Consider the following 27389-nt stretch of genomic DNA (forward strand, 5'->3'; position numbering starts at 1 on the left):
TGAATTTCTGCAGGCTTTTATCATTGCATCCAGGTTATTGTCAGTATCCTTTAATACTGCGTAACTGTATCTTAATAGAGGTATTTATGGCTATACAATATGTTATTACAAGCTATGTAAATATTTCAAGTATTTTAATCAAATGCTTGTAAAGAGATGTTTACACCTTTTAGAGTCAGCGCTCAATTGTATTAATGATTTTTTCTCACCATACGTACATACCTGAAAGGCAATTTGTAGTGATATGTCATGAAATTTCTGCTATCAAACTGAATCTCCTTTTGGAACACAAATGGAAAATAAAGGACTAGATAAGCTGAACAGCAGTGATTTTTTTTTTTTCCAGCTTTTGGCACCTCATCATCATTAATTTGCCTTTTTTTTCCTTTCTTACTTTTTTTTTTTTTTTTTTAATTTCTGTGTACAGTCTACACATTGTTTAGTCAGATAAATGGAATTGCCCAAGAAAGCAGACCTCAAATTAAAAGGTAGGAGCTTGTTGCCTATGGCATCAGCGGGCAAACACATGGCTCTGCCTGGAGAAACTGCTTTGCCTGGGAAAAAAAAGTCCTTGCACTAAACTTGGGTAAAATTTTCAATGCCAGAACGAATCGTGGTGCATTAAGTAGCATCATGTGCCCGTGTTTTTTTTTTTTTATTATTTTATTTTATTTTATTTTATTTTTTCTTAGGCATGGCAGATGCTTTCCCATGTAAAACCATTTACAACTGATATAAGCTACTGGTAAAAACATTTCAGAGAAGAACTGTCCATCTGCTTTCAGACACCACAGAAAAAATGTTGTATTTCTATGTACGTTGATTTTTAAGAATTATGAACACTGATAAGCAGGGAAAGATACCATATTTGTCAGCTGATTATGGAAATGTTTTTTTCTTCTGTTTCGCGGCAAATCCTTTGCTTGTTGTTTTTAAGATTTACATATGCTTGAATATGTTATCATATTCATAGAACTGAAGAAATACTTGAACTTTACTTTTTTAAACAAGTAAAATATGATACCGATCTCGAAATGTCAGTGATCAGCGTAGATCACAAAATGCAGCTCAGTGACATCTGTTTAAGATTTTTGAGAATGCCTTTTTCTCTACTTGAAGAGTCAAAATTTTCCTTAGGGAATAGGTTATTATGTAGAAAATAGAAATTCTAAAAATTAAACTCCATGCTGGTAGAATTTAGAAAAATAAGACAGCAACAATTCCTTCAAATATTACTATGAATAAGTTTCCATTGAAAATGCTAATAACACTTGCTCTCCTTTATAACTAACCATTAGAATTCCAATACAGTTGACTAGTAATCTGAACAGGAATCCAAAAGCAGAATTCTGAGCTGATTTACTAGTTCAGCAAATGTGTTGGCTTTAAGAAAACTCTAAAAGTGACGTTGCTTTTTGTAAAATATGGTTCACATTTCTTCACTTCATTTTGAGTCTGTGAAAACCCGGAGAAGGAAGGAAGTCTAAAAAAGTTATTTTCTTACAGGAACAGCTCTTAATGGACCAATCATTGATTGAAACCAGACTGATTAAACCATCTCTGTAGTGGGAGCATAATTTAAGATACTACATTTACACACATACAAAAATTTTGTATCAAAAGATAAAAGACACATGGGGAAATTTGCCATTTTTTTTTTCCATTTAAAAACATTTCCTAGAATGATTTTGTTGAAAACAGGAACTCACAGTGATTTGAAAGGGGCCACAACTTCACCAATTTTCCAGGTTCATTTCTTGTTTATTGAATTTGTTAGAAAAATTGTTTCTGGAGAGTGCAGAAAGTAATTCTTAAACAGGAAGAACTAGTCTGAAACTCTATTAATAACCAACTTATTTTTATTAGAGCAAATACAGTTGTGAAAACTGTACATTATACATTTTGGGTCAAGAATTATAAATAAACTCATAGATAAAGAGTTCATTCTTTGACAGCAAGAAACTTTAAATAGACAAAATGACATTATTAAGTACATTGGCAGGCTTCTTTGTGCTGTCCAAAATGTAGTGTACAGTATAACAACCAATTATAAATAGCCTTTCATGTAAAATACAGCTGTGCACATTTTAGAAAAATACCAACAATTTGTTTGAGCTTTGTTTTAAAAAAGCTTATAAATCATACATATTTATAAATGGTACTAACATGCTTACTTAAATTTATAAACATTTTCATAAGATTTGTTACCTATTATTTCCAGAGCATATAGTATTTTAAATAAACATTTAATAGGAATTAAATATGTCAGTTACAAAATTACCTCCCATGTAAGGAGATGGGGTGATTTCACTGTTTGAACATTTTGTCCATTATGTCAAGGCTTAAACAGTAACTTTTAAAACTTTTTCCTTATTTAAAAATTACTTCCCTAAATTTAAAACACAATTTTGACTCTTTAAAAAATAAATATACAAGTTTTATTTTCATTTGCTCTCTTTCTGCTTTCTTCTTTATCCACACTGGTCAAAACACAGGATTCTCAACATACTTCTGTAAAAAACACCACGGTGTTACTGCCCTGCTTAGAGCTGCTTTGCTGCACAATATTCAGTCTGCACCTATATTACTTTAATATGCTGCATCAAAAGATAGGTAATGTACTCTTAAGAATGTTGCCCATTACACCATGCAAACACTTACAAAGTTTACAAACATGTTCAAAAACTATATTGTATGAAATATTGTCTAAGAGAGATAAAATAAACCGTAATACAAGCCCTTTGCTTTTTGTATTTTGAAATTAAAATATTTACTTTCCAAATGATCACACCATATATTTTCAGTAAATAAGCATGCTTTTGATTAATATAGGGTACAGTAATTACAGTATAATGGCACATAAAAGAAACATGATCACATAATTGTAACAAAGGGCAGTGAAACTACTTAAGACAAACTTTCCAAATGAAAAAAAATTGAGGCTTTTTTAATGCTGAGGTAAAATTATAAATGGACTTCAAAGACACTGAAGGCATTGAATTGATAAACAATCACTTAACATGTCTAAATGCTCTACCTGAATGTATTCAACACAAATCTAGTGTTTAAAAATTACGAAAATTTATTGTGAGCATTAGCTAGCTTAACTGTAACTTGTATTAATATGCACTCAGACAAGACTTCATTTTAACTGCTGGCAAAATACCTCAGTGCTGAAACATAATAATTCAAATCACCAATTACCACAGCACCAGAATTAAAAAAAAAAAAAAAAAAAGTCAACATGCAAACCCCATATCTTGTCTTTCTCAGATTATTCTGGTATTTCACCTCCTGTTTAGAATGTGCTGATATCAACTTCAGATTAATTTTTTTATTAGGAATAATTTGCTTGCTATTAGCATAAGTGTTTGATCATTTTTAGGAAGATATCAACAGCGTTAAATTTTGCAGTCATGGTAAATTACTTCCTAAACCTTAAAGCAAAAAGACTCTTCAGGTTTAGGAAAATGAATTAAAGAATGACATCTTCATATTAGAAAAAGAGGTCTCCTCTTCTGCTTCTGCCGCTAGGCAGAACTGGTAGTGCTCTCCAGGTTGGACTACACACTATGTTATGGCTATACATCAAATTTCATAAACAACGAATGAACAGAATCATGCACAGGCAAATGAAATTCGATCTCCCAGAACACTGCAGGAGATGTTAAAAGCAGCAGGTAATGGAATAAGACTGGTGACTGATGCTGCTAACTATTTCTTCTAATGAGATAGGAGTGAACGCTGGAATCACTTCCACAGCAACAGAATCCTCTGACCACATTCCTCTGGCAGTCGTTTTCCCATCTCCCCACTAAAAACATCAGACGGTAAAATAGTAAGGCAGCTGTTAGCTTCCATCAACAAAAAGTGCAGCTCCGTACATTTCCAGTTTAGTCACACTCTGCTGGAACAGATGGAGAAGCCAACGCACTTCACCGGCAGGGCTGCTTCAGCAGATTATTTTGTTTGTTTTCCGACATGGCTGCTTGCTTCAGCTTTCAGAGGACCCCAAAGCCACAAACCATCAGCAGAGAAACTGATCTGGGCCCCTGGCTGAATTTTCCAAGTTTCATCTCTCTTGCGCCCATCCTAATGCCAAGCCTCCTTCCCTGTGTCTGAGTATGCCTGGTGCCATTTAACAGGCTGATGACACAACTGCAGAGAACTGTGGGCTAACACCACTAGTTGTCATGACTTCACTGAAGGGTCAAAACAGTTACATAATTAAATAACTATGTTGAATCACATTCAGGCATAGCTAAAATTAAAGTAGGGAACGTTAAAAGTATGCAAATAAATTCATTCTTTATAATTTGAGGTGGGGTGGATGTGGTGATTGCGTATGAAAACAAGACCTTGCTTACCTTTTCTAATTCCAATCAAGTTAGAAAATGGACAAAAAGAATGGCTAAACCAATATTCAACAGCATTACCAGGGCAATCATGACTGAATTAGGGCCCTGAAAATGAAATAAAGATAACAAAATTAATGCAACCTTCCACACAGTGCACAGCAACAAACAGGATCTGACTTTATCATTTCTACCATTTTTGACTTCGGTATGAAAGATTACTTAAATATCAAAGATACGGACTCTGCTCCTGAAACTTAGCTATTACTCTTGGTTTTCAAGTGAGCTAAATATTACCTCTTTGAATATTAACTGGATAAATACAGGTAAGTATATTATCACATTGTTCTCAATCACACTGGGAATAACGGTCTGACAACTGACTGTACAAACAAATGAAAACAAACTCATAAACACAAAAAATGGTGTCAGCTAAAAATAAAACAAAATAAAGGACGCAAACTTGAAGCCAGAGCACCGTTCCTCATTCATGCAGTGGGTTCTTTCCCTGATGCCAACTAATTTCAAAACAGGAGTTTTTGCGTGATGCTGTGTGATGCTCTTTTTGTTGTTGTTAACCAAATGACAAAAAAATAGTTATTCCTACTCCACCAAAAATCCCTAGCTATGTTTCCATTACAGATGAAAGAAAAAAAAAAAAAAAGATTTTTCATCTGCAAAATTAAAAATTTGTTTTGATCTACTTTGACACTTGGTCATAAATCCTTATCTCATATACCTATTTAGTGAATAGATGAAAAGCCAAAATACTCCTTCCCTTCCTAGCTAGAGCTAAACTTGGCTAGAAAATGAGCTCTTGATTATTACATAATTTTATTCTTTCTGTGAAGGCAAGTAACAAAGTTTTTAATTCTTTTCACCACTTCTAGAAACATTTTTTTTAACATGGATGATAAACAATGTGAAACACTGTATTCAACAGATGGAAATTCTCAATTCTTCCATTCTTCTCTTAAGTAGTATTTGGTATAATACAAAATATTTTCACAGAGATTTGTATATGTTTCTATTTTAAGGTGCACATTTTGTTCAAATAGAAACAGAAAAACTCCTCACTCAGACAATATTTTCCTAAAACACAAGAAAGCCCATCAGAAAATGTCTCCAGAAAACTGATCTACATAAGGATCACTGGCTCCCATAAGAATGAATCCATTTAATTAGAAATTATATATTTTTGTTTTTGTTTTTGTTTTTTTGACATTTCACAAGAAGCTTGCTTTGTAGAAATTCATATGCTTCATGGCAGTGGTAACGTTAGCTATGTAACCTCTGGAATGTTAAAGTATAAGAATTTGCTCTAAGAAATTTGCATTAGCAGTGTAATTGGGAAACAGTATTTGTGCCACTATCGTACCACATGCTCTCATCCTGAAACGGCCCCATGAAACACTTTCTACCAGAATACACCTTTACACAGTAGTAAAGATAGCAGGGCAGATGTGGACTGCTAAGTTCTTGAATAAGTCACAAAATAAGTTTTGCCAAGCACTGCTTAAACCCTGAGGGAGTTTAACCCCATTTGGCACTTCTATTCATATAGGTTATGAAGTTCCCTTTGAAGTTCCCTTATTCAGAAATATATGTACCTATGCCAAGAAACTATGGGTAATTGTATTAGCAACATTTGCCTTTTGCTTAGTGGCAGAATGTCAAAAATATTCACTAGAAAATCGAAGACTAGGGCTTAGGGTCACCTTATTCAAAGGGATTTTGAATACCAGGTTCCCACTTACCAGTGGTATTGTTTAACCATCAGGTCACAGAACAGAAGTGGAACCATCCTACTGGAAGCAAGCCACTATGCGCCAAAGAATCTGAGATGCTTGGTGACAGAGAACAGGTATGAAACTAGAGCATGTTTCAGTTATGGTTATGTTTCTGACCACAGGACTGTTAGCAGCCTAGCTGTGGTAGTGTGCAACTTGGGCTTCATTTCTTCCTTCTCTTTCTGGCACTGTCACAATTGTGATAGCTGTGGTTCTTCTGTACTTTCATACTGTGAAGGAAATCCAAGTACCTACCAATACATTCAGAACTGATGACTCCCCCCAAATGATGTCTGAAAATTGTGACATTTATGCATGAAAGCCATATTGAAAGACTTTGAACAACAAAATATGCTTAACTGGAAACAACAGCTAACTTGAGGATTTCTCAGTTTGGCAATGTTGAATGTTGGTGTCAACACCCTCAGACTGAATTAATCTTTCTTTTGCAAAAAGAATCCCAGAATCTCATATGACAAACTAAAATAATACATACACGCTAATGATACATATCACCTGGCAAGGAGTGTGATTACACTACTGATTTGTACTCAGATTTGGATTCAGCATCTGTAGGGACTCAGTGTAACCAAAATCAAATCGATAGATCCTTTGTAGCTTGGGCTCCCACGTAAAAATTTTACAGTTACACTACATAGGAATTGCAATTAACCGTGAAGGAGATCAATGCCTAAAGCCAATAAAATTTACTGGGATTTGGGTGTCTAGCACTTTACATATTTTAAAATAACATTCACGGAAATCAAGTTGACTTACTCCTACTGAAGTCCTGCTGGGAATTGACAGGAGCCAGGAACTTATTCATTACCTAAAATATCCTGAAACAGCATCCTGATAGCTGCAAGACAGAGTTTGGCTGAATGGCAAATTGGGACTACAGCTCAAACAGCAACTCGGTATCATTAGTGCACAGTCTTGCAGAATTAAGTCTGGAGAAGGAAGAGGGAACTTCTCTACAGATGCATCTATCAGGTTAGACAGGTTTAATAATCTCATTACGGTAACATTAGACAAATTGGGTAAAAAAATAAGGGGTGTGTTCTGAATCAAGAGATCTCTCATTGTGAATCAAGAGATCTCACCTACAAAGACAGAAGAAAGTGACACGTTAAGAACTTGGTTGCTGAATTTATATGAAGATCAAAGAAAAATGTGTAATCTATTTATGATAATAATCATAATAGATTATGCATAATAGATTATGCTTTTAAGATAGTTTATGCTTTAGACAAAGAAACCTCATCTCCTTTAGCCTGCATTTCATTTCCTATTCTCCTAAGACTTTGAGCCCACAGCAGTTTCCTGATACACTAGTAAATGATCAGAGTATTTGTAGAGTGCATGGTTATTATTCAGTAAGCCACTACCTGTCTATAGACACTTATGAAATGAACATTTAATGCTTTAAGACAAATACCATAAATAAGACTTTGGTGTCCTGCACAGGCTTAAAATAGCAAAGGCCAAAATTAGTCTGAAGAGTCCAAGAGTGACTAGCACAGGTGCAATAAAGAAGCTGTAGCAGAAAAAGTCCAGACCTGCTCAGAAACTGCTCTTCTAGCTTCTAGTACGTCAGCCACTTACGCAGTCGAAAATATATCCACACATTAGGTTTTAAAATGTGGAGCAAAGAAAGTTATTTTCTTAAAATGTAGAGCCAGGAAGTATTAAGACTAGTATTATAATCCCATCACATTAGGAATGTCAATTAAATTTAGCATGAAGTTCTTGCTCAGAGTGTTTTTTTTTTTAGGATCAGGCAAATACTGGTCTATTTTTCTAACGTCATGTTAGCTATATCCCTTACTAACTGGATGCTAAGTGAACAAAGAGATGGAAGTAGAAACACTAGGTAACATTCAGCTAAATGCAATGATTTAGACAGAGGTAAAAAGCAAGCTAAACAGTCCATGTAGCTTAAAAATCTTGACCTACAAACCAAAACAGAAAAACCCTGGCATTATCGTAGAACACTAGTGCCTGTGCTTCTCTCCATCCTAGGGCAACACAGGGACATGTCAGACAAATCAAATGTGTACTCATAAATATACACTACAATGGTATTTTTTTTTTGCAATTCAGTCCTATTTTTTATCCAAATCCAAGACAATCACAAATCACCTCTCAGTCAAGGTGTGATAGTAGCATGCAAGTTGATACTGGGGCTAGAGGCTGCTAATGTACAATTAGAAACAACAATTAGTACTGGTTTGTGGTTAAATGTCTGTGCACTCTTAATACTGCATTCTTTATGTAAAATAACCTGAACGTTGCTAATGGTCAGGGAAAAAAGGATAATTTGCTTTCCATTTAATAGGGTAAATGTTTACAAACAGGCCACTATTTTGGAGCAGTTGATGAACAGGGACTTTGGCACAGTGTTTTTATGCATGTTTTCACCTTGATGAAACTGTGACAGACTCCTATGGCTCTTTCTTACAAGCTCAGAAATGATTCAAAACTTTAATTTTGAACATTAGAAAATAAGAATGTAGAGAAATACATTTATATACTTTAAGTGCAGTGTGGGCATACGTATGTGCTGATATTTTTCAAGTATAATGCCAGAAATGGAGATACTAAAAGAATCAATACTGTTGCTGTAACAAATTTATTGCACAGATAATTTCCAATAACATTCTTAAGGATATAACAGATTCACAGAAAATATGATCCATGAATTTTATTAATAAAATAGGTGTCACAAACTTCTCTGTAAATAAAGTTGTTTAATGTTCTTAATCCAAATTAACACATATGGATATCTTAAAGGTCTATGTTTCACTCAGATGTGAGAAATGGCTTCGATTTGTAAGCATGGAAGGAAGAACTGAAAATTGTATGTCTTATATCTACGTTTTTAATGCACTCTCACTGGAAAGCCAGAAAAAGCACAGCATAATTTTACTGAACACTTTCAAATAACCTAATGAAAGTGCTCAATGAATGTTATATGTTAATATTTTATAACCAAACCATGTTTTCTCACTGTCTTTTCATGGGAGTGGGAGTTTGTTTTCTTTTTATCCTAACAAGTATATTTTTAAAATTTTATGGAGGATCTAATGCAGATGTGCTTTCAAATCACAACAAAATTATTTGTCGGGATGAATAGAGAGCAATTGCAATTCTGAATAAAATAAAATAATTCTCTAAAGCAGCCCTAGTATTCTAAATTCTCTTAACATTCAGAACTGCTTGGGATAAAGAGAAGTACACTAATCTGTTTTTTCCTCAGCAATTCACTTTTAGGAAACTCATTCTACAGGGGCAAATTTATAGACACAAGTGGAAGATATCTTTGAAAAATAAACATTCTACATATCCTTCAAAATGTTGTTATATTAAAAATGAGTTCCTAATATCTACCTTCTCTCCTTATTGAGAGTAAGAGTAATGCATTCAGTGTGCTCCAAATGAAGCAGAAGGACAGATCCTAGATGACCTATAATACCAGTAAACAAACAGTAGCTAATGTACAATATCTGATTACTCTTCCACCTTTCCTGGTAATAGGCTATAACTTCACAGTCCTTATCCTGATTGTTCTATAAGGTCAATAAACAGCTGTTTAGCTGCTTGGTTTCTTAATTTGAAGACTCCATCAGCTCCAAACCATGATTTTGTCTGGTTGCAATGAAAGAAAAATAAAGACTATTTCTAGCCACATATTTTCACCAAAGCTGAGTGAAAAATTTCAAATCAGGCTGAAATTCTGTGTGTGCTCACTTGACACTTACAAGCCTGACAGCTTTGTGTTACCCCAGATAGGAGTCAGATCTGTGAGATTTGAAAGGTTAAAGGGCTGTTATCAGCTGTAATACAGATTTGCAGATTACAAAACCACTGTGAACATCTAGTTTGACCTGCACAAAACAGAATATAAGCTTTCTGCTAAACTACAGGATGTCATCTTGGCAAAATGCTCATTATTGAACTATTCAGTGATCACTAATGAAAACTGATGTTACATGTAATTAATCTCATTAATACTGACTTAAATTAAGATTTATAATCTAAATCTGTCCAGCTTCAACTTTTACCTGCTTGTTCTTATACAATTGCCTATTAGCTTGGGAAACTATTTTATGAAGTGGACATACAAAGTGTGATTTAATTTGTCAAACAGTTTTTCTGCCTTGAATATCTGAATCCTTCATTGTAACACATTTTATTTACTCTTGAAGCTCTTCACAGGTATTTCCCTTAAGGTTTTTACATTTTAAATCTCTGATTTATGGACACTGTGTTTTGTTCCAGAAGTGGTTGCACCAGTGCCAAAAACAGATAAAATAGTCTCCCATGTACTCTTGCTTAATCTTTCCTGTTGATAAATCTAAGGATTATACTAACGCTTCTCATCAACAGCAGACTGGGAGCTCATCCTCAGTTGCCTCTCTTGCTCCTGATCTACCAGCCTTTTCCATTTTCCCTGCTGCATGTCCAGGCTTTATCAACTGTCTTTCAACATACAATCTTGTATTTTGCTGTACTACAGATAGATAATTATACTTGCATCTTCTCTATATGGTGATTTGGATCAGTTTGTACTGGTTATCTGTCGTCTTCATTATTTATCAGCTTCCTAGTCTCTGTGTCTTCTGCAAACTTTATGGGCAACATATTTACGTTCTCTTCCATGTCAATAGTAAGCACGTTAATAAAGCAGTGCAGCAGAATTAATCCAAGAATGACCTCACCAGCATAATACCGAATTACCAAATTACTGTTTTTTTTTTTTTCAATTACTTTTTGAAAATCCTCAGTCTTTTAAAAATGATTTTAATGTGCCATTTAGTCTTTGCTTTACTGTGGCTTCCTTGTCATAATAAATAACTGTGTAAAAGCAAATCAAGTGACCTTCTTGATTGAGGGTATCCATATGAAGATGACAAGCTTATCTGACAAGATCTTTTACAATGCATGGTGGTTGGAAATTCTTTTACCTTTCAATTTTGAAATTATTTATTAATGAAGTTTGGTGTCATTCAACTGTTTTACCTGAGCTCAGTGTTAGACTAGCAGGATCTCATTAATTGGGTCATTCTGTTCATCCTGTTTTAATAATGACAAAGTTATTTTTCTGCTGGAGTACCAAAAACAATTCAGACAAATAATGCTTATTAAAAAATTATCACAATTATTTAGACTTCCTCATTTGCTAGAGGTTAACTCCAGGATCTGAAACTAATGTATTCCCAAGTTTCTCCTGGGCAGCAATAATTTTATTATCATCAGAGGTTCTGAATACAAAAAAAATCTCTTTTTTTTTTTTTTTTTTTAAACACAGAATAGAAATGCTTATTAATTATTTATCCTTTTCAGCATATCTATTGTTAATTCTGTTATTTCTAAACAATATTCAGATTCATCGTGATCTGAATGTTTTAGTTTTAGATTTAATATCTTTAGTATTTCAGTTTTAAATTTACTTCTCCATTTCCTGATAGAGAAAGCTGGATTTTAAATTTCACACTAAAACCCAAGCATTGTTAGAAGTCTGCATTTTAAAACAATACATATTTAGATGCACAATTGCCTTTTTTTTCAGAGACTACAGTCAATGCAGAGAGGAAAATGAAGATAGGAGAATGTCTGGACTGTCAGAATGTCAGACTGAAGGGGAGCATCCTGCCCCCAACAGTAGTCAAAAGCAGACCTATAGAGAATGAGATCAGAGCAAGTGTGTACAGGGATTCTTCTTCCCAAATACCCTCTAGTCTCCAACAACTTGTTGCTTAAAAAATTCCTAAGCTCTTGAGGTGGTATCCTTGTACTAATAATTCTCAATGGACTTTTCCTTAAATATGTCTGTCATCTCTGGAGCCCATACAGATTTCTGACTGCTTTTTTGCCTTTGATGTTCTTTGACCTGAAGTTCCAAAAATGCAACACATGCTGGCTAGACTACAATATACTGCATAAATTTAATTGAATGTCAAATAAATTGTCATTACCAGGTTTTCATGCTTTTCAAAATTACCTTTCTTTAAGCAAATGAACATAACCCCTGTGTTGATACTAATTACATTGAAATGTACTGTAAGGGTAGCTGTAAATTATACAGCTCCTGATGACAATCATCAGTTCCTTAGGCACTTTAACAAATGATAGGGAAAAATTGCTGAATTTTATTTTTAACAAGATTTTTGGAAGAAGCTACAGAATGTGCAGTAATTTCTATATCACGGCAACAGCCTAGCTGTGCAACTTCTAGTAGTGCCCAATTATCCACTGAGGCACAATAAACATTGCTTTGAAGAAAAGACACAGAAAGATATTTAAATGTATATTTGCAAATATGCATGCACACACACACACAAAACACATAAATAAACACACACACACATACTTTTAAGGAATATACAATACTCTTGTGTTTATGGATGCAATAGAGATTTATATTTCAGAAGTCTGTCACTATCTGGCTATCAACTCTCCTTTCCCAATTTTCAAAAAGAATATTATTAAGGCTTGGAACGAGTGTTCCCCACTCCAGTTGGGTGGGTTCTAGGTAGCAGACTGTATGCAGATAATGACTTAACTGAAGTCTGGGCCTTGCCTGTCTTTAGTCTGAAAAGCTCAGCACTAAGACGGAAAAGGGCAGTGAAGGTGAAAAGCTTTCCTGTAGTACTTACCGAGCTGTTTGCTACTTCTTTTTCCACTGCTGAAGATGACTCATTATTAGCTGGATTCTTTGGTGCAGCAATTTCTGGTTTCTTAACTTTTGTATCAGGTTTGTTTTCTTTGGCATCTGTCTTACCCCCAGATCTAGCAGGACTTGGTTTCTGTGAGGGTGGTATCCGTGCAAGCGTTGATGGTAATGGGTTGACATATTCATCATCTTCTTCCCTGAGCTCCTGTGGAAGCACTGTTGGATTCATTTTTACATAATAGCCATGGTAGTGACCATGCAGCTCCCCATTCTCTGTGCTGATGGGATTGTGATGGGCTGAAAACTTTGACTGGTGTTTCACAGCCACCTCCTCCTTCACTGGTGCTTTTGAATATAAAGGCTTGTTAACTGTGGCTGTTATATTCTCAGTGGCTAAAAGCTTTTTTTCTTGATTGAGTCTTGCCCCAGAAGTGGAGCTTTGCCTTTTCAGATGTTTTGAAGGAGAAGGCTCAGAAGGAAGAGGAGGACTATGCCTCGGACTTGCCTCTGGGGTTCGAGGGGGTGTAGTACCTTTTCGATAAAAGTGAGGTGATTCTTTTGGGGTTGTTGGTTTTTCCTGAACTTTTTCTTCAGTTTTTTCTTTCACCTCCATTCCTTCTTGAAATTTTTGTTTGATATAATCAGGACCTGGAAAATAGTATAATAAAAATATTAAGATTAAAACAAAATTAAGACTTCACAGTAAAATTATTGCATTGGGATGTCAGACTAGCTGGTATTGCTAAAATATTGGGGAAGGGGGTGTTACTCAAAAATTCACCGACTTCTGTAGAGATTTACTATAACTGATTTTCTAGTTGAAGTTACTGTAGTTTTTGATAATTCTTGGGACTCCTTACTGATTTGGTTCAGTCACTTTATGTCTTCAGCTTTGCAAAGGGTAAAAAGGATATAAACAATCTCTGAGGAAAGTCTGAGGGACTGAAAACTGACTTACCTCACATATCTATCTATCTATTTTTTTTTTCTAAGAGCTATGTTTTGAGGTATGCTTTGCTTAATTACCCTAATCTATTTAACTTCTACCCTCATGATGATAGCATCTATTTGACATGGAAGTGTTTAACAATCAGAATGCAATATCTCTTCTGCCCTTATAACCCACAGTTTTTTTTTTTTTTTTTTTGTCCCTCTGTATGTGTGCACATCAGCTTATCTTACATAGATGTATATGTGCCTTGAACTCTGATGCACATTGGCTTTGTCTTCCTAACCTGATCACACTTACCGTATGAAGACCCGGGTTAACCCCACTAGTGGATAACACAGTTCTGCTTTGAGGTTAGGAAGACAAATTCTCTCACATTCACTAGGGAAATACTTATATAGCAGCCAGTATGAAGGATATACTTGTACTAAATCCTAGCAAAACACCCATGAGCACACTCACCACCAGTGAGGACTCAGTGATCAAGGTGTATTTTTATGCACTTGTTCACATAAAGACAAGCTGCCTGAGATGTTTTGCTCCAGGTTTTGGTTGTCTGATTTAACAGTTTAGTGGAAAGACGGGAACAAACACTCTGTTGATGGAATTAAATTGCTGTAAATCTGTCTGTATTGTGGGCAGCATTATCTAAATTTCTTCCTAGGGGCCACATCCCAGATTCCAGGATCGAGCCTGTGAGAAGTCAGAAATGGGGAACCCTGTCATACAGTGCAACTCTTTCTCTGCTTCTGTCTTTGCTAATACAGCTACTTTCCTTTGATTTCTTTATCTTCTGTAAGTGAGGCTTATTTGTGTTTCATGTCAGAAATTCTGTGCCCAGAGAAAAATGTCTGCACACAATTTTCTCCTTTGAGTTTCTAGGAGGTTCTAGCTGCGCTAGGCAGATACCATATTTTTACAGATGCCAGGAGCATATGCATCACTACACAACACTGAGATGAGAGGAAGGAACAAAGAGCAGCATGAAGTTTTCGGAAGTTATGAATCATCTGTTAAGTAAACATTGCTGAGAATGAGAATTACTCGGCGTGGAATTGCTTTTGAGGAGGAGGAGAATCACAAGGTTTTTGGTATCTTTGAAAACCACTGGTGAAAACAGGGAGTTGTTGAAAAAGAAGGCTGGACTTAGACAAGCCAGGATTTGTTCTCAAATGATGTTTGAAGAGGATGTTTTGAGGAGGTAAGCCTGCACAAAAGGACTGGACTAAAAGCTTGGTTCTTAGGGAATTTTGTAATCTTCTTGGTAAAAGGGAAAGGCAGCACAACACAAAGTTGACATGTATGAAATCACAGTTACAATCCAAATTCACAAAATTCTCTTTCATGTAGGGGGTTTCCTTCTGTCTTTGCTGAGATGCATAAGATACTGAGGTTTTAAGCATGCATAAACTTTGGTTTTCTTCTCTTTGTCACATGGGATAAAACTAGGGGTATAAAGTGAAAAAGATCAAGAGCTCTGCCTGACCTTTAAACCCAAGCCATGGAGCTGTCAATTTGCAATGACTATTTATTACAGACACATCTACATTCATGCTAGACTGCTCCTTATGATGTGAGCACCTCAGGCTGGAACACCCTCTCTTCAGCCTTAGAGTGCTGGTCAGGTGGCATCCAAATTGATCTTGTGCGTACTCTCTATAGAAGGCTGCTGCAGCACTTTCTGTTTCTGACCTACCTAGAAAACTCACATCCTGCAACAGCTCTCCACTGCCCAATATGTGTAAATATCTGACATTTACTAATATATCACAGCACTTGGACTGAAGGTACTTTGGTAAGAAGCATGCCTGGGCCTCACAAAATGTCAGCCTTCTCCACTGTAACCTGTGATCACCTAAAAGCCTTCCATGACTGAACAGAGTGACTGCTTCCTCCCAAAACCTCCAGACAGTTTTGGAATTTCTGAACCAAGGAGGGAGCCAGGTCTTGGCTGCTCATGTCTCCATGTAGAGCGAAAAACAAATAAACAACAACAACAACAACAAATCAACAAAAAATATCTTTAACTGGAACTGTGATTCTCTGATTCTGTGAACTCTCCAAGGAAGTTAACTGTCAACAGGCTAAAAGTGTCATATTTTTACTGGGTATTTGGCAGCATTTGATGCTAAGTGACACTGAGCCCCACTAGAGAAGGCTGTAGCTCTCAGCATTGAAGTATAATCTGAGGTGTCTGATAAGACACAGAGCAATTGCTTCAACATAACAGAGCAAACCCCCTCCCATCCCCAAGCCCTCTAGTACATCACATACGACTATTAAAGATACATCCTTTGCCTCCAACCCTGAGAGACATGTCTTTCTGACACTTGAATTCTTGGCTCTGTTCTGAAGTTAGCTTTGGAGATTCGCCAAGGACTTTTTTTACGTCTGTTCACTGTATTCAGTACAATCAGGTTATGCACCTGTCTGAACCACTGACTCCAAGCAGAAAGAACACAGTTCCTGCTTTCTTCTGAGGACTACAAATACTTGTCAGGACTTAGCATGCCCCCATTGTTAAAGGCATTATCTAACAATAGAGACATGGGCCACAGACTCCTCCTTTTTCTTCTGTGTAAGTGCACTCAACAGCCTGATTCTGAAGGAACGAGAGCCATAGGCATTTGGAAAGGGAGTCACTAACATTTGATCCTAGAAGGTGGCTTAGCTGCCTGTAATTTATAAGGAATCCTTTATAGGATTTGAAGGTGGGAAGAAGGTAGGGTTGTCTTACCTGTCTAGGAAATAATCATGAAGTTCTGTTCTGTTTTTAGTTCGAGAAATATGTAGATATATTATCACATATGATAATTCTGTGTGCCTAAGAAGAACCTGATCTGGAAAGCAGAACCAAGACATGTTTTCTAACCAAGATCAAGTTTCTTTGTAGATGAACCTATCTGTTTTCTCCTTCTGACTTGCTCGTCCTGCTACCACCTGTTCAAAATTGATGTGCCTTTGCTGCTGAAGTTTAGATATGGGTCAGTTTTGGTTCATACAGCTAATTGTGAAGCCAGCAGTTGGATGGCACCCTAAAGTGTGAGTTAGTCAGCAGCTGACAGGAATACCCTCTGAAAATGGAAAGGACTGCGTGGATATGTACAATGTGTGCATGTGGAGTTGGATCCTGTAGTGAGCTGCTCTGCTTTGAAGAGCATTTTATAGAGCATATATTTTATGAATCACAGAATATCCTGAACTCGGAAGGACCCATAAGGATTGTCAAGTCCAACTTCTGACTCCAGACAGGCTACCTAAAAAATAACCGTATGTCTGAGAGCATTTTCCAAATGGTTCTTGAACTGCAGCAGGTTCAGTGCCGTGACCACTGCCTTGGGGAGCCTGTCCCAGTGCCCGACCAATCTCTGGGTGCAGAACCTTTCCCTAACCCCCAGCCTGTCCCTCCCCTGTCCCAGCTCCATGCCGTTCCCTCGGGTCCTGTCGCTGTTCCCAGAGAGCAGAGCTCAGCACCTGCCCCTCCGCCCCCCTTGTGAGGAAGCTGCAGGCTGCCATGAGGCCTCCCCTCAGCCTGCTCTGCTCTGGGCTGAACAAATGTCATTTAATGCTTTGGTTTGGTTGCAGACACATTCATAGTTCTTCTAAATCTAGAATTTCTTGTGGAGTTTTTGTGTAACATGTCCTTCCTCCTGGAAGGTCTCCAGTAAGTGATGTGACAGCATGGCCAGCCCTGTAAATGAGAAGAGAAGGGTGCCCTGGTTCTGCCATGGCATTTTTAGAGAGGTGACAGCCGCATGCTTTCTCCCATGGCCTAGTGAGGTATACATATCAGCAGCATGGCGCTGTTTCAGGATTGTGGCTCAAGCAGTGACTGAAAATGTCATCTTGCAGGATAGTGTAAATGCAGTCAGTGTTTCTGAAGAAGGCTAAGAAGACACTTTGTACCTTATCAGCTCAGAATTAAATCTGAAGCTCAAGACAGATTACAGAATGCAGCTTGGATAGTGAGAAAAAAGATGTGCATATATATTCATAGATTCCAGCTTCAAGCTGTACGCTTGCCTATTCAGTCTGGCCAGTTTCACTGATTTTGGCCTCTGTGTGAAGAAGAAGAGATGAGGATGTGGGAATAGGGTGGGACCAAAGGAGGAAGAGTTCTGGAGGTGCTGAACGAACCAGGACTCCTTCCAGTAGGATTGGTGTCCCTTCAAGGAACAATTCTGAATTCCATAGTCAATATGCATAACTGAGTAACCTGGCATAACTGAGTAACCTGGCATAAATCTCATTTCCACAACTTAATGACCTTTTGCCTCACTTTAGTATAATCATTTCTATATCCTCAAAATTATTAAGCTAATACTTCTTTTAATTAGAAAAGCAGTCCTATACAGTGACATATCAAAAAAAAAAAAACAAAAACAAAAAATATGATGCTTTGTGGTAGGACTGAAGGACAATACATTTTAAAAAAACAAACAAACAACAACAACAACAACAAAAAACACAACACACAAGAACACTTCTGTGGTTTCCTATTACTGTAAAGTAATACAGCAGTTCTTAGTAATATGCAGAATCAAAATATAATGGAATATTGAATTAAAACAGTACTATGTAAACTAAAATATACTATATTCTAGAATATTTTAGTTCAACACAGCACTATTTTCTGTAAGAGTTAATCTGTTGCATCCTAATCTCTAGTAACTTTATATTTACTCTAGTATGACCTTGGACATGCCTTACTTGGTCCACGTGTAAAGAGTCTACGCAGCAGACACTCAAGTTTGAAAGTTTTTCCCTGAACAAAAATTATCTAAGACAGGGAATTATGTTGATATCAACAAACAATTTCCACGGTAAACATTTTCACAGTGGCAGGAAAGTTGTGTGAAACTTCACTAGGACATAAAATCTGATTCTGGGTACAGCAAAAATTTGGGGAGAGTAGGTTTTTCTGAGCTAAATTTGAGACACTAAGCAATATGAATGAGAGCCTCTCACCATGCTATGACAGCTGATATTCCTGCAGTCCTGCACTGTTTGTGACTGAAGCAGGGTCCTCTAAGACCCTATAGTCAAGTGCAGGCTACAGGACCTGGGTGTCTCTGGTCCTTTTGGTGGACTGGCATTCCACCTGTAAACTGGCTAGCTGTTGCACAAGAGGTGCATCCTCCTCATTCTCTTCCTCCTTTCCCCCCTCCTCTTTTTTCTCCTCCTGTTCTTATTTCTGAAGGCCAAGCTACAACCTTTAAATCACTTAAAAAGAAATTTGGATGGAAAGTGCTGTAATTATATACCCTCTGCAAAAATGCTAATTTGGGAATTACCTGGCATTACCTAAGAGACTTTACTTAATTAGGTCATCATAACTTGCATAACTATATTTAAAACCTAGAGGTTGATGTGTTCTTAACCACAGAGACTGATTTTGTTCTTCAGGCAAGTCTTCTCTATTTGTTCTTCACAGGAAAATGAAATACAGAGCAAAAATCACCTTTTTAGTATATGGAAATAGAATTTAGATTCTTACTCCATGCTATTTTACAGTAAGTAAAAACAAACAAACAAAACAAAACAAAAAAGAAACAGCTTCTCTAAGAAAAAAAAAAAAGCAACACAACTTTATTAATAAATATCTTACAATTTCTTCATGATACTTCTTCCACTCTTTACTCTCCATTCTTACAATTCAGGAAAAAACAGTATTTCAATTATAAAATTATTTTAGTTGTCTTTTGAAGATGGAAAAAAGATGGCAATATCTATGTATGGCTATATCTATGTATGCTCCAGAAAATACTGTTTAAAGTACAAGTGGGGCTGAAATTTTGTGATTCAATTTCAAAGTACATTTGAAGCAATCATTAAGTATTTATTAGGAAACCTATTTCTGTTTTTTAAACTAGAATGCACATTATGTAACAGAACCTGACTAATTTTAGTACTGTATAAAGAGTTAACTAATAACTGTACCTGTGTTTTGACCTAACACATTTAATTCCCAGGTAACAAATGCCAATAGCTTCAAGAAAATTTATGTTGTGCTTCTAGATATATTCTATCCTGGAAGTGGATACTTTGATCCCTAATTCTGCTTACACATGTGCATTGTTAGCAGAAATACCCTCAGTCTTCACTGCAAGATTTACTTGATTGAATGACGACAAGATCAAAGTTATTCTAACAGGATGCTGCAGTCCATATGCAAACTTCAGTGCAAATCATTGGTACCAAGAAATGCCTCAAATCTGCCAAGGTTAGAGGCCCTGTTTTACTAAACTCCTGAATACTTCTTCAATAAAAGGAGTGAGTTTCTACTCTGAAAAGTTCACAATCTAAAAATACAACAGAAAAGATAACAAAAGGGTTATGCCCATTTTACGGATGGGGGAACTAAAACAAGAGGAAATCACAGCCCAAAGCAAATGTTTCATCTGAATTCAATGGTAAGTTGTCAAAAAAATACTGTTACGCTTAAAATTTTGCAAAATTCTTGGTAAAGTGATAGCCTGAAGCTGCACAGGAAGTCTTGGTAAAATTTAGGGGTGGAATTTAAGTTTTCTGAGTAGCCAAAAGCTAACATAGGTTTTCAGTCTTAAGTCTGATGTGTCTCCACAAATGTCATCTTCCTGGAGAAACTGGAAACTCTACTGAACTGGAATTCAACCATTGATTTTGTTTGTGTTTGGGAGAATGAAATAGTAAATGATGAATAGGTTATCTCAAGTTTCTAACTTCTCATTATATATCTGTACAAAACCAGGCCACAATATTATTGAAGCAAAACCTAAAGACTTAAGTTTCCAAGTGAACTCTACTAATTAAGGAAAAAAAAATCTTTTAGTAATGCAGATTGCTATATACTGTTTGAGAGATAAGCCAGTAAAATTCACCTGGTTTGTTATCTTCTGATATGATCAATTGTTTTTTAGAGAATCACTGTTGGCAACACTATCTGTGATCTCATGATAAGATTTATTTATTACTCTGATGAACATTCATAAAACCTTAGAAGTCTGGTGACATATCTGATGATCAATTAATACAGGACCTTTTATCCTACAAATATCCAAAATGCTAGCATGTTAGACTTCACAATAGGTTATCTATTTTATAATCATTCCTCAGTATTCAGGATGGTAACTAGGTGAGGAAAATAAAAATAATCATTTATCAGTCTGTTAAAATAAGAGATTCAATGAGTCATTAAGAAAGTGCAAATAACTATATTCAGTAAGTTTTAGAAAGACAGTTTTTTTATTATTGCTTCATTGTGGATATGCGTAGAGGGGGGGAAGAACTATAATTAACGTCACTAGTACTTCCTCTGTTTTATCCTTATTTTTCTGAAGACTATGCGTGTAACAGGAAAAAAGGCTTTTAACTGCTAGGCTACTGGCTTGAATTCAGCCCAAATGAATGGACGGCTGTGCAATGTCATGTATGAAACATGTTGATGAACACAGCAGAGTGTAGCTATGGTTATGGCTTTAGCAATGCTTGGCAGCCCTGTCAGCCATCTTGGCAGGCTGAACAGGGATGGAATGGGCCTGGAGTTGGAGAGTGTGGGATTGTAGCCATAGAGAAATCTATAATTGTAATCTAAGGTGCTCAAAGAGGCATAGGGCTCTGAGAGATGGGTTCTGCCTGATTTAGATATTGTAGTTCAGGATGTTTTTCCCCCAGCTGTCTGCAGCACCCTTCTAATGAATATAGTGTCCCTGCAGCAGAACACGGAAGGGTACAACTATTTCATGATTGGGCCAACATGCAGCAAAGTATGTGAGTCATCTGGTCCCCAGACAGCAAGAAGGTACCTGACTTGATTGTCAAGTGGGAGGTGGGATTCTCCTAAAAAGAAATACCCTCATTCCAGTGATGCACATGTATGTTATTTAATTTCTTACTTCTGAATGACATATACAGACCTCATTACCCTTTTTTGGTTGCACCTAGTTGGTTATGCCATCTCAAATAATGGCTCTCCTTCAGCATACGCTGAATGTTTTAAATGTAAAAAAAAAGTAATGTTTTAAACAGAAAATCATACATTGGCTAAAATTTAAAAATAAAGTTTATAACAAAAGAGAAATAAGAATTAAACTGTAAGGCATGGTTCACACTGTCTGTTGATATTTACAAGAAACCAAAGTTTGGATGCCTGTTTTAGCTTTTAGCATCTGATGGCACCTACATTTCTGTGAGGTATTACCAACATTTTAAAGGCTAGTAAGCAGATTCCCTAGCAAGGGTCAAATCAAAAATCTTGCCTGAATTATTATTATTTTTTTTTCTTTTTCTAGATGGAGATACCATGGTTGCCTAGGAAAGCAAACTACAAGGTAAACATGAGGGAGAAGACTGCATGTTTTGCATAATCCAAACATATCCTGAAATATAGTGTTTACTATTTGGGATGCCTTATAAACTTTATTGATTGACTTTCACTCCTAAATCCTCATTTCCTCCTCCTCCCCCCTTGAAAATACCTTCCCTTTGCTGAAATTTTATCCAGCTTAGGCTTCTGTGTTTTTTCAGGCTATTATTAACATTACTGCTTCCTTAAACACTATCCCTAGTAGTAGCTTTTCTTCTCCTACTGCACTGGAGGCAACAGGGATACTAGTGTGCTAGCATGTGCCAACAGTTGTACACTCACTAGATCCATGAACGTCATGGAGAATGATGCCTACGTGTATTTATTTTATGGAACTGTTGTGACTTGATCTGGTAGCCTGCTGTCCTTCAAGTCATGTACTACCAATGTGATCTCAAAATGTAACACAAAGATGGTGTATAATGTGATCCTATGCTACTGCCACAACCTGACAAATCCACATCATTATTTTGGGACATAAAAGTTAAAACACATGAACCTTTCACTTAGGAGTAACTTTAAAAGGTAGCATCACTAAATATAAGCATATTTTCAATTCAGCTTTAAATGCAACTTTTCCTTCTTATTAAGTAAAGATAAGCACCTACAACAGGTAAAAACTGGTAGAAACTGCTTACTAAGTGTCTCATATAGAACAATCCCAAACACTCAAATATCTGCGTATCAAGGATGCCCTCTCAACTATTTTTTTAACTCCTCTTAGGAAACAGTTTTGTGCAGTATCATAAACAATTTCCAAGTAGTTTTGCTAGAATATCTGTCTAGTATGTTTAAAATATCTGCCAATACTTTATTTTCCTAGTTTTGACATCAATAAAAATCTACATCAAACACTTCCTGTCAGAGACTTTACAAAGACCAAGAGTGCTGAGTTACTTATTTACTGGCTACACATACAGCAACATGCATACACCTGGCCAAACCCATGGCTAGTTTTTATGCCTCTGTATTTACTCTGTTCTGATGTTTGCACAACACAAGGTAACTGTTAGTGTGGCCTGTGAACTGATGACTTTGTTACTAGTCTATCTATTTCACACAGAGAATGAGCTTCTAAAATTACAAAGGTATTTGTTGAAAAGTATATGATATTACGTTATCTCAAAATGCTATAAGAAACCTCTCGAAAATATTAAATTGTCTTCGCAAGCACCTGGACTTGAGCTGCTAGCAACAACAAAGATAAAAAAAGGAAACGGAAATCATATACAACATCACAAACTTGTGAGTCTAACAGTAGGATGACACAACAGAAACAGTCTATCTGTAAGGAACTCAGACAGCCTCCTCTTTCCCTACCGTCAGTTCCTGCAAATCTGAAGTTAATTTGAGTCGCCCCATCATTATCATACATGAATACAATACACAAGCTGCATTTTTATATTTTGTATTCCCAACAACTCTCCAATAAATAATTGAAGAATAAAGAAGAAATGAATCTCTAAAAGATTTCCTTCCACAAAAGGTTCCTAAACACGTCATTATGGAACAAACGTATATACACTGAAAGATCTGAGAGCAGGAAAAAATAGACTAATGTATCTAAAAAACTGTCTGCAGCCAACACTAAGTAAAAACAATCTACTTATTCTGATTGTACAATCTCTGCTTCCTTTCTGTAACTGTTTTAATGGTGACTAAAGCTGCTGTAACATTTGTAGAAACAGAAACAAAATTCATAATTGTATTTGCATAATAAATTACAGTGTGTAGACTCTTACACTTTTGGACTCATTACCACTAGAAACATGAAACAGATTTATCCCACCTGATAGACAGCACTTTGAAAGCTGCACAGCTCTCTAACACCTCACTGGGACATCAGCTCATGGGCACAGAAATTGCTCATGACCAGCAATCTTAATTACTGCACGGCTTTCTTTACTTACCCTAACTCTCTGCTGATGAATACTGACAGAAGTTCAAAAAATATTTGACAAGATTATATGGTGTTGGCATATGGCTCCTGTATTTAGGCCAGGCTTCATTTTTCCAGGCTGGATAATACACACACATTGTACTTAATGTGAACGCTCCCAGCTAAATAACACACGTGCTATAATCTACTTGAATGCTTCTGAGCCTGCAGGCTGCTTAATATGAAATAGCTGAGAAGGTAACTTTTAACTTTTTCACAGAAAAAAGCAGAGCCTATTTTATATCAGCCAGGCTGCAATGAGGCATGAGGGAGATTGAAGCCTTTAGTCAGTGTGTGCTTTACTGTCATTATTAAGAATAGGACATGAATCTCTGTTCACAGGAACCTGCTTTCTGAAAATTGGAAAAAAAAATCCCTGGAAAATTTAGCAAATGTTAACTGCAGCAGTGGTGTTTTTTAAGCTCCTTTATGTCTATCATAAAGGATGGGCAGAAGTGAAAGGCTGTAATTTTGCTCTCATCACCACTGCATATTCTCTGAAGAGATAAGTATGTATATAGTTTGTTAATGTGGCGTAATAGCCCTCTTTACCCAGCAAAATTATATTTCTTTACATTTCTCCCAGCATGTTCACACTTGCCTTGTATGACGATGCCCAAAGCTATAGACACTATTTCAGAGTGCATGTCACTGGCATCATGCAGAGAAGGGACTATTACCCTTCTTCTCCATGACGTGCTTCTGTATATGCAGCCTGGAATAGACGCTTCTCCTGCTGGATCACATTTCAGGTGCATGGCTATTACCCTGCTCCATGGGAGTCTGGCAACTGACCTCAACAGGAGCAGGTTCACATCTCATCTCCAACTGGCTGAGTCTGTCAGCCCTTAAGGCTGTCTCATAGCACTTCTGAGGAGCAAGTCACTGTCTTCAATTTAAGTAGTCTGATAATTCTGCCAACTAGCTTGCAATTGGTGAGAGGCTGTTGGTGTGAATGGCAGTGCTCACTTTCTGCTGTCTGTGAAACGTTACTGAGAACTCTGTTCCAGCTTGTGTTTGCAACATACCACTTCACTACTGCCTGTTGATTTAAATAATGTTGTTCACCATATTATAAAAACACACAACATATCACACATGATATTTAGCTAGTCATTAGTGAAGAATCAGATGAGATTTCCATGTCATTTTATTGGCTTTTTTCTCCTTGCTATTTTACATTTCCATTTATTACTTTTTTTCCCCTCATCAACAACCTCCAGTATTCCTGTATTCCTGTTGGAATCAGACAGGAAAACTATCTAAGAAGTTCTAAAGAAGTCCTTTTGAAAACATTATGAATTAGTAACTGTCATATCTTTTTTTTTTTTTTTTTTTTAAATCTAAAATATACAGTTTATTTTAGTTCAGGATTAAAACTGGAACTGATTTAGGCTAACATATTTTAAATCAAAACCAAAATACTTATGTCTCTTAATATTTATTGTTCTCTTAGTTTATTCTCTCCTCTTGCATAGGATACATGGATTTGCCTCTCTATTTAACATCAAAGCTCTCAACATGAGCATCCCAGTTCCCAGCGAGGCTTTGATAATAGACTATTGAAGTTGTATCATGTACATTGCTTCTTGGGCCACATACAAACATGGAAGAAAGAGCAGGGTTTTCTGTTTTGCATTTTGTTACCTTTTGATTTGATACCATATACTAAGAAAAAATTTATACAAAATTTCTTACACAAACCAACCCTCAAGCTCCTGGTCCATCTGTTCACATACGCAATGTTACACAGATATTAGAAATTACTTAATTTATAGTAGATGCTCTACTGATACGTCTCAATTAGCTTCAGATTAAAACAGGAACCACTTCCACTAAGCAACTTTAAGAAACCACAAAATGACACAACCTAGAGGTTTTTGGAGGACAAGAAAAATATCATTCATAGCTATCAGATGCTTTTCAATACAACAGTATTGTTATTTAGTAAATGTAATAACCAAGTAAAATTTTCGCCAGTAATTCTAACTTTGGGCTCATTCAAAATTCATATCTGACAAAGAAACAGTGCCTGCATTGTTTGTTCTCTGAACACCTTTAGGAGCTTTAGGAGTAATAAAAAAGCAGAGCCTAGGATATGCACCCAGGGCTTGGGTTCAGGACAATCCATTTAAGCATTTCTTATGCTTGTGTAACAAGTAACAGTTAGACTCCGTACTGGGAAGACATGAAATGTCTTCAAACAACTGAAATTACATTTGAATGATTTATATGTGGAAAGTAACTAGACAGGGTTTCAGACTCTGCTGATTCTAGTCAGGAATCTAGTCAGGAATATACTGCCTTTATTTAAACTCAAGATATTTCAAAGGGAGAACTGCTTGTCACTGTGATTCATCATGTCATCATATGGTAATGGAAGACTTCAGTTTTTAAAAAGTTTCTGTTATCCCCTTGCATTTGTAGAAAAAAAACACACTGAATTATGAACTCGAAAGATGCAAAAGCAAAAGTCAGATAAAGAGATCCTAAATTCACTGCTTTTACAATATGAGGTTTTATGAATTTTGTTGGAGGGAAAAGGGTTAATTTAATATTTTTCAATATTAAGAAACAGTATTTCATGAAAACATGGTAGTACTCATTAAGCTGCATTGAACTTCTGGCAAAATTGATTTTTTACATTTAGCAATGGACTCAATTACGAAACTTATGAAGTGGGGTAACAGAACTGACTACAGAACTGAAAATGCCATAACTGCACAAATTCACCAATCAGTTTAATTCTGGTAAGATTAGGGCATGTGCTTAGCTCTCCATCCTATTGTGGCTTCTTTCCCGAGATACTATTGATCTTTCGTACTTTAAGAAACCCCCCTAATCACCATGTCACTTACCATTCTTACAGTGTCAGTTCTCCCTCTTCATCTCTAAACTCTAGGTTTTCACCTCTAAACTCTGTTTGCAATAACCCCTTACTGCTCCTCTTCTCCAAATTTAACCCATACTTCACAGTTTAGCAACCAACAAATACCTTTTTAACCTCAAATGATACTTTCTGAAGAGCCTCTGCTGATTGCTTCATCGTATCTCAGTACCGGTACTTTATTCTCAACCTCCTTTGACGCAGTTGGCCACATACACTTCTGGAACATTTTTCCTCTGTTAAGTTCTATGATTCATCCTCTTATTTTCCCCTCATTTTTTCTTACCCTCTTTAAACATACTTTCAAGGAAGAGAATCACAGATTACTCTGTTCTTGGTCCCACTTCCTTCTCTTCTTACACTCTTCATCCTGTCTAATCTCACCATCCAAAAAAAAAAAATCAACTACCATTTCCATGCTGGCTATGTTTCAGTTCCAGATTTGACTC

At 36.3% G+C, this 27389-nt stretch overlaps 1 protein-coding gene across 6 annotated transcripts in view; it reads right to left on the reverse strand.

The window, feature by feature from the left end:
- Window positions 1–27389, reverse strand: part of JPH1 (junctophilin 1) — an 89541-nt gene that overhangs the window by 1562 nt on the left and 60590 nt on the right. The window contains exons 4-6 of one of the 6 annotated variants that reach the window (XM_082753118.1): window positions 12805–13469; window positions 4368–4463; window positions 2414–2511 (exon numbers count right to left, since the gene is read on the reverse strand). In XM_082753118.1, the coding sequence (XP_082609244.1) occupies window positions 4383–4463; window positions 12805–13469 (746 nt within the window). In that variant the 3' untranslated portion in view covers window positions 2414–2511; window positions 4368–4382. The other 5 variants (XM_082753120.1, XM_082753119.1, XM_082753121.1 and 2 more) reach the window with 5 other exon arrangements.

This window comes from Aythya marila (assembly GCF_965140915.1).
Source record: "Aythya marila genome assembly, chromosome: 2".
NCBI lineage: Eukaryota > Metazoa > Chordata > Aves > Anseriformes > Anatidae > Aythya > Aythya marila.